This window comes from Salmo trutta, chromosome 9, assembly GCF_901001165.1.
Source record: "Salmo trutta chromosome 9, fSalTru1.1, whole genome shotgun sequence".
NCBI lineage: Eukaryota > Metazoa > Chordata > Actinopteri > Salmoniformes > Salmonidae > Salmo > Salmo trutta.
The window spans coordinates 27,822,912-27,832,186 of NC_042965.1; the positions used below are offsets into that span (position 1 = coordinate 27,822,912).

Genomic DNA, 9,275 nt, shown 5'->3' on the forward strand with positions numbered 1-9,275 from the left:
TAGTACAGCACAATGCTAACGTCTGGCCGCTCACAGGTTCTAGTGTTTCGAATAGATTTGTTTGTCTTTCTTAGAATTTAATGATTGATTGATCAATCTAATCAATGACTCAATCAACAGCAGTTCAGTTCCATAGTAACTATACTATACTTGTGTAGTATGCACATACATACAGTATGTAGACCTACATGTACCACTGGTCTTCCTCCCCCATGAGACAGGTCTCTTACTGCCTCTAATCACCTACCCATTTTAATTGTTTTGAACTTGAGTTCAATTAATAACATAGTGACACATTTATATTCATGATATATATTCTGCAGTCTCTCAAGGACCAGGAGTGTCTGCTTCTAGCCTTAAACAATGTAATGACCCTGTCTTTTCATGTCCTCTCTGGCATGGGAATTAATAATAGAAGGTAATATAAGCTGGATTCCTTGTCACATTATTTCGATCTGTAGAACACTACTTAGATTGAATAGATAAGCCCTTACTGTGCAGTGTCTGGTTTCCAGGAAACAAACTATAGTGCACTTCACCTGAATACTAAGTACTATGAATAGGATTTCAGGAGCTGTTTTAATGATTTCCCAGTTTCTACTATATTTCACTTTCCTCGTATCCCATTGAATTATCTGATCTACTTGATCAAGTCAGCGAGCAATGATAGCTGTCTCCTTCTACAACCTATTGATAATTTAAGATTAGTTTCCAGTGGGGATTTGATACCCATACTTTATTTAATACCAAATAAATGTGTTTTCTCTGCACCCATGAGAATTACTTTGAAGTAATGGAGAACCCTCCCATGTAATTAACAGAAGGGCTAAGGAGTAGCTAATGAATTCAATGAAAATAAATGTGTGCGGCCATTGTAGTATGAATTAAAAGCAAGCACCTGGGGCAACCAGTGGGAATAGATGGCTTTGAATGTGAGATTGATTGCATTTGGCTCCAGCCTCCACTAGCTGCTGGCAGTGGTTGGGCCCAATATTCTGGGCCTGTATTCACAAAGAGTCTCAGAGTAGGAGTGCTGATCTATGATCAGTTTTGCCTTTTCAATTATAATGAATGGACATGGGGACCTGATCCTAGATCAGCCCTCCTAATCTGAGACGCTTTGTGAATACCGACCCTGATTCTATTCCTGTCTACCTTCCTCAGCCAATCACCACGTGAGGACAAGGCCGCCTCCCACGTGCTGCAAACGGTGTGGAGCTACAAGGACCTGAGGAACGCCCTGGCCAAGGAAGGATGGAACAAGAGCCACTTCCAGGTATACGGCTGTGTAGTAGAACACACAAACGAGCACGCATTCACACATATACATGTACAAGCATTTACACACACACATGCACACACATACAATTAGTACACTCATATGTCTCTACTCTCCCCCCTCAGCCTACAGCGACCGGTGCCCCTAAAGCAGCCAAGAATGGCAAGCCAGGCTATGACGACACCACTCTGCCCCTGATGGAGAAGAACCAAGGTCAGTCTGTGATGGCAGGCGAGACTGGGGATCCTCCGGGCCTGGCCTACTGTGGTGAACTGAGTGAGGAAACCATAGATATTAATAACTGCTCTATATCAATGGAGCAAACTGTGCTGCTGTTAATGTGTGTCTGTTTGAATCAGAAGCCTTGATTAGAACAAGTGTTTAGGGGGATGGTTCTATCTATCTGCGCTTTGCTTTGTGTGTTCTCACTCATATCCATTTACCTACTGTTGGAGGGCTGTGCTTGAAACCTTTCGCCCTCATTGCTGTGCTGCAGTGTTTGGTGATCTTTATGTGTAAGTAGGTTATTTTTGGGATGGTGTGGTCGGGAGAATGATGCATCATGGGTAGATGTATCTAATCCAATAGTGTGTTCTTGAACGCAAATCCAAGCATATATATTAGGATATATGCATAGAGGGAGGTACGGAAGCAGCCTAAAACACGAAACATCTCATTGACAGAGGAGTCGAGAGCATGACAGTACTTCTCTTGTCATCTTGTTTCTGGTCATGTGACTTTTTTTGCAACCATGCATACACATAAAGTGTAGTTGTCATTCACACCCATTCTCAGCCTGCCTGCATTACTGCTAAAGTGTACCAGCAGACAGTGACTGAGGACCATTGGCCTGAAAGCAGCATTGGCTCGTGATTAAAACAAATTGTGTGTGTGGTGCTCATGATAAAAAAATGGCATATAAATGCTTTTCAGGCACCAAGAAAAATGGAAGTGGTGATATGATACCTATGGACGAGCTTGGTCCAGGTAAGACCGAGTTTGCATGACCTCAATCACCGACGAGGAGCACTAGTAGTCTCAGATGGAATGTTCTTGTCTGTAGGAACTACTCACAGTTCTAGAACCCTAACAACACCATTGCCAACATGGACATTTAAAAACAAGTTTGTAGGACAACTATTTTGGGACAAGCAATATTGGGAATGAACAAATATATTGTTGTGATGCTCTAACAGTGGACAATGTTTTACTTATGATGCTGTATGCAAGACCCCTCTCTTAACAAGATGTTGGTATAAGGATGGCCATTAATTCAGTAGTACAGGCTCAGGAGCAACAGGAGGTGTGGGCAATTCTCTAATGACTGTGTTCAAAACCTGGCAAACTTTAATGTTCTGCTCAGTGCTCCTCTTTTCAATGAAAATGTAAAAACAATTGTCTTGTTTCCTCTCTTACTAACGAGTTCTTCCTCCACATCAGATATGCACAGCTCCACTCCTGGAAGGCTGCATGCAGCTTATACGTCTGTAGTTTCCATCAATGTATTTAAGAGTGCTATATTTCTGTGATCCTCTCTCTCCTCATTAGATGGCTACTCCACCATCGACCAGAGAGACAAAGACTGCAAGTACAAGAGTAGTGGAGACGGGTCAGTGGACCTGACAGAACGGGAGCCATTGAAGGTACGTCTGGTCTGGACCGACCCTTAACAGCTCACACCGCTCAGTTACAGCTATGCTATAGGTGACTAAGGGATCAGGCTATTAAAACACACAAGTCATGATACTCCGTTTCTGTTAAGGTAGCCTGAATCCATCTCTTCCAGTGCCCTTGTCCATTTGTCAATGCCATGGTCTTTTGATTTCTTGAAGAGGAATGTGGATTTTCATTTTCTGCAGCAGCAGTTAATGTTGTTGTCTGTCGAGCCGGGTGCCACTCATCTGGCAGTCCAATTTACTGACTGCAGACAGCAGATCTGACAGCTAAGCAGCAGATAATTGAGTGTAAGCTTTGTGATTGTGAAAGTAATTAATCTGGGACTGATTAAAAGACTCCTGCCCCTCCATCTCCACTTCTCTTCATAGAGCGAGAACCAAGGCCTGGTTCACACTCTCACTCACACACACAAGCCTGCATAGTAAGTGGCTCAGTGCCCATCGCTATAGAAAACTCGGAGTGAATGAGAGGGAGAGAGAGCGATTGAGGATGATTTATTCACTGTTGAACCAGGGTGATGTCCAGTCCAGTCCTGTGTTTCCCATCACAGGATTATATTCTCCCGCTCTGATCGGTCAGCGTGGCGTAAGGACTGAAGGTGGTTTGATAGGTCAAGCATACGAACACAGTTAGAAGTCCTCTTGGTTAATGAAGAGTTACCATGAGTTCAGAATCAGACATCATGATAGTATCAAGAGATAGAATGGGAAAATAGGTGTTTTGCTGACCTTCTCTGCTTACCATGTGTAGAATGGCAGCTATGCAGACACGTTGCAGCTTGAAGACACAAATGCTTGTCAAGATACAGTATGCTTCAAAACCTCCAGAAGCAAATTAGCCATCAGACAGGACTGGAGTTGGCAGATATCTCCTCTCATGTTTACAGACCCCGTCCCTCATGTTTTGAATTTACTTCAGCACAGCAACAACTGCTCAACCCAACTTTCTAGACCTCCAGAAGCCTGAAACCAAAATGCAACTCTGCTGTTTGAACTGCTCTGTCCCACTCTGTTTTTGTTTGTTTGCATGTGTCGGTTGGTTTGTTGTTTTTAATCACTTTTTCAGACTCAAAAAACATCTTCCTTTATGCTAAGGAACTAACCCTGGCTTTCCACTCCTCTCTATGGATGATATTTATCGACCTCTTTGTTTTGCTGTTAACCCCTTCTCCCGTTGCTGCAGAATGACACAAATAGGAAACACTATGTCAGGAGTAACAGGCCTGCAGTCAAACTGGTGGATGCTTGTGACGTTAAACCTCAGCCTGTTGACTCCTGGGTCTAAATGCATGCATGGTAGGTCTTACAAATGTTAGTTTTCCACTTTCTGGATTGTTAGTCTCCTTTCTTTGTTAGCTCCACCACCACCACCACACTGTTTCTGTTTTAACCCTCACACACGTCACTTCTGTTTGTTTTTTATCTGTGCTTGGACCTGCTTGACCCAGAGTAGTTGGCTTATGACACCAAACTTGAGAAAAGCTGGATGAAATTTCATCATTTTCACAGTTGTGGAGCACCTGCCTAAATAAAACCCACCTGTTGCAAAACAGACAGACTCCCTTGACTATTCCAGATGAAATGATGTTTGTTCTAAATTATGAAAGGAATTAACTCTAGACTTTAGATGGAATACACACACACACACACACAATTCCTCCCAGTGTAGCTGTAATGAAAAGCTGTGGGAAGAACATGGTGTATCATCTCCCTGTCAGCAGTAATCAACACACCATTCCCTGGGACAGAGAGCTCCTCCAGATAAATAATGGATGCCTGGATGAACACACACATCAGCTCCTCTTTCTCAGTTATGTCTACACAGTCTGTGGTAGGCTAGGATAGGCTAGCTGCTCTGGGTTAGCATCACGAGAGCTCACTATTGGGGATCCTCTCATCACTTGCTCATCTCTTTGCTCCTGTTCCATCACTAATCACTGAGTGTATCTGCTCTGGGTGAGAAGCTGAGGTAGGTGGCTGATCATCAACAGCTCTATAGAGGTGAAGGGCTATCTTTCTTCCTTGCTGTAAGTCTCTTTATTCTCTCATTGCTTCCCCATGACTCTTATTGTCCTAGGTAAGGGATCAACCATACTGCTTTGATTGACTCCTCATGTGGTGCTCTGAAACGCAAACTGAATATGACAATGATCATCCGTACAGAATGAAGTACTGAAAACAATTGCGTTTATATAATAACTGTGAAAACAGGTTGTGATCACCACATTAAGGTCTAGTCAAAGCTAATGAACAAAATAACAGATCTACTCTAACAATAACATGCTTAGAATGGACAGAGTAATCATACCAAAGAATGGACATTGAGTCAATCAGGTAAGATAGCGTAATCATACAAAAGGCCTGCTTCATTTGAGTGTTAATCAAGCTGGCTTTATGCAGCAGCTGCCATTCAAACATATCATCAAAGCATCTCTCTCGCTGTCTGTTACATTGGATTTGACATCTGTCAAGCATGTATGAATATAGTGATTTTTGTATTGTGATTATGTAATACCATTTGGTCATTGTGCTCTCTTACTTACTTTAAAAGCTTGATTATTCAACTGCTTTAAACACCAGGCCTGCGTCCAATGGCACCCTATTCACTTTGAAGTGCACTATTATTGACCAGTGCCCACTTGGCTCTGGTAAAAATAAGTGCACTATATAGGGAATAGGGTGCCTTTTGGTACACAAGCCTGCTCTCTTATAGGTTTTCAGCTCTTGACATAACCACCTTGTCCCCCCCCCCCCCGTTCTTCTGTGTTCTAGGCTTAAATAACGACAGCGTAACACCTAAACTAGAGGATCTCCCATGTCATCACTGCCATAACACATGGAACTCATTTTGATGTTGACTCGTCAGCAGATAGACTTTGTAAAAGAAAGAAAAAAGAAACAATCATCCAACAACCAATGTTTCATGCTTTTGAATCAGCAAATGAAATGAAGTATAAAAAAAGAAAGAAAAGAAAATCTAAAAACGACTACTTGTCATATCTACATTCCCCACTGGATGGACAGACGTAGGGTACCCTAACAGCAAGGACTCTGACTGGAGCAGCACTGCATGGTGTCAGGATGGAAGAGTGGAAGCAGTTATTGTCATAGAGATAGAACTCTAGAATACTTGTATCTCTATGGCAATGTAAGGATGGCTGGTGGTGTGAAGCAGGGGGAGAGAAGGTGATGTCTGTTGGGAGGAAAGGAAGTGTGTTGGAAAGGAAAGGAGACAGTTAGCTTCTAATAATATTTTTTTCTATGTTACAATTTAGCCTTTTGTTTAGGTTTTGTTTTTGTTGGTTTGTCTTTCGTCGAGGCACAGTAAATCGTTTCTGTTTGTAATATAATTTTTATTTTTTTTATTTTGTTGGTCTTTCTTTTTGTTTGGGTTTTCCGGATTGAAGAAGTGTGGACTGGTGTGGTAGATGAAGGTTGGGGTGGTTTGAAGGACTTGATGCTTGAAGGGCACTTAAAGGAACTGTATACCTGCAAGTGTTGATTGGAGTTAAGGAAGTGAAATGACGTGCATTTGGTTGGGTTACTTATAGCTGTTGAGCGAAACAAAATGAAAATATATTTTCAGTATCGACACAGACTAGAGATATGCGTTTGCCGACGATATATGAATTGCTTGGTTGGTTGCAGTTTGTCATTGATATGTATTAAAGTTGAAGAGGATATAAGACATTTTGTTTATAAATGGATTGTGTTAATGAAGGAATGGAAAGTACATGCCCCTGGTGTCAAAGGGTAGAATCTAAAAGCATTTTATATTTTTGTTGGTTTTATAAATGTATATTAGGGTCAAAGAAAAACAAAAAGAGAACAGAGAAAACAAAGACGTCTTAGTTGTGTACTCTCAACAGGTTGTTTGGGAAGCACATTCATTGGATAAAAGATCATGTTTGTAAACAGAAATAACCACATTTAAGTGTCAAATCTGTCGTCATGCTGATCACATATTTATATTTTGTACTGTCAAGAGAAAACAAAACAAAAAAAGAACAGCTGTTATCCAGCTTTCTTTTTAAAGGCGAGTTGAACTGATGACCTGGTCTCCAAATCTTTCAAGGAGATGAATAGAGGGAGGGAGTGGATGGTTCAGCAGGGATCACTCAAGAGATAAGACTGAGAGAAAAGAGGGATGGGTGGGTGGATGCAGCAGCAGGGATAGACAGAAAGATGTTAGACAGAAGTGTTACAATTCCCTTCACATTTCACACTGCAATTTATATGAAGTCGCTGAGAGCCTGAAAACATGCTTTGATTTCACTAATGCATCTTTAAAGAACTATTTGAAACAAGCATGAAAAAATGTACAAATGTTCATATTATATTATTTTTAAGTGCCAGTTTTTGTGGTGTGATTGGAGATTAGTCATTTATATCCGGAGAGGAGAGCAGTTTTCATGTGGTTCAAGGCAGAATTTGCATCAGTACGAAGTATACAACATCTGTTTGATAATGATATTTTTTGGGTCCTCTCTAGGGGCAGTTGAAATGTAGTAGTGCAGATGATTACGTCATTGTCTTTTAAAAAGAGCCGAGAAGAAAGGCTGAACTACACGCGGTTAAAGGTTTAGTAGTGGTTTTGTGATTGTTTTATCTCCAAGTGGACTCTCCACTATGAACCCATTCTCTCTCTCCCAATTCTGGGACTAGTGAGGGGACCCTCCACTAATGGACAGCTTAACTCATGCGTCAGCTATAGGCAAATGGCATGTGCCTGCGTTGAATGCCGAATTTCTTTGTGATGTGACTTTATAAAGCTTGCATATTTTACACAGTGTTTACAAAGACTTATGTGATAAAATAAAAATGTAAAGTACATGTATTAATAAACATTTAATTTCAGAGAAAAGCATTGTAATAATAGCCCCACGTTAACGTCCTCCATGTCGACGTACGTCCTCAAAACTGTGTGCTTTTCATTGGATTGTTCATCTTTGACTGTCTATTCCTGACTGCATTTTGTAGTACACAACCAGAGAATCTGGTGTTGTATTTATATACATATGAAATGAGTCCATGGGCTTGTTTGTGGACTGTGCTAACTGTGCTGTGAAAGAAATGCAAGAAAATGGGGCAGAAATTGAATCAAATGAGCAAGACCTACCTGTGTAGATATCACTGATTCAAACTCTTCAAAATAAAGTAACTGTACTACTCAGTAGCAAATGTGTTTGTAACTATCATGTGCCTTAACATTTTCCATGGTACATAAAGATATTATTGTGTTTTATATAACTCTTTATCCCTCCTGCCGTTCCTCCTTCCTCCTCATCCCCTTATACCTCTCCTTTTCTCTTCTGTGTCAGCCTCCCTCCCTACACTATATCTCTCCACTTCCCCTTCATTTTAGACACTTACACATTCACTCACTCTGTCCTCAGTGTAGACTAGACTGTTGGTGGGTTTTTGCTTTGTATTACATTGTATTATAAACTTTTAAAAGATAGAGACATAAAACATGGTTTGAGTTCATAGAAGAGTACATTAATGCTTTCGTAGCTATCAGAGCGATGCCACAGTGACAGAATGTATTATGTTGATTTTACTAATACCCAGAGGCAAGTATTACGCTTGTTCAAATAACGTAAAAAATACTGATTTGTAGAGTATCAATTTGGTGTGTTTTCAATAAACCATGCCTGGAAAGAACATGTTGCCTGTGAATTTTGTGTTGTTGATATTCCATTCCAAGAAGACCAAGGATCTATACAGCTTCATGAATTTTACCTTAAGCCAAAATCCATTCCCAATAAATCATATATTGTAGAAGTTGTCACTATTGTCATATTGTCATATGGTTAAAAGAGACTCATGCTACTGTCGTGTCTTTGGCATCATTAAACTGAAGACTGTTATTTTATCAAATCAATTCTCAGTAATTATTATTACGTGATTAAACAAATCACGTAAATGTAATTAACTAGGAAGTCGGGGCACCAAGGAAAATATTCAGATTACAAAGTTATAATTTTCCTGATATAACTTTCAGATATTTTAATATCTGATCCATTAGTCTTCTAATTAATGAATTATTCTTTACCTCATGTTAGTCTCATTCCAAACATCTTAAATTGTTGGTTATCTGCACAAACCCAGTCTTCACTATAAATCATCCATACATCAATTGTCTCAATCATTTATTTATTAAGTAACTAAATAATCACAGAAATGCTCAAACAAACAAACAAGATAGATATGGTTACAAGGAAATGATAGGGGATGTGCCCTAGTGGGCTCAACCGGTATGGCGGCTTGGTAGACAAAGGGACTGAGAAGGGCGTGAAAGACAAAAGACACAGTTGATA

At 40.4% G+C, this 9,275-nt stretch overlaps 1 protein-coding gene across 6 annotated transcripts in view; it reads left to right on the top strand.

Annotated features, from left to right (window-relative positions):
* Positions 1-8,619, top strand: part of LOC115200345 (armadillo repeat protein deleted in velo-cardio-facial syndrome homolog) — a gene marked incomplete in the record, with an annotated part of 350,855 nt that extends 342,236 nt beyond the window's left edge. For 2 of the 6 annotated variants that reach the window (XM_029763330.1, XM_029763331.1), the window contains 6 exon segments: positions 1,165-1,276; positions 1,405-1,555; positions 2,213-2,266; positions 2,828-2,922; positions 4,139-4,251; positions 5,728-8,619. In XM_029763330.1, the coding sequence (XP_029619190.1) occupies positions 1,165-1,276; positions 1,405-1,555; positions 2,213-2,266; positions 2,828-2,922; positions 4,139-4,240 (514 nt within the window). 6 annotated transcript variants of the gene reach the window in all.
* Positions 8,620-9,275: the final 656 nt, after the last annotated feature.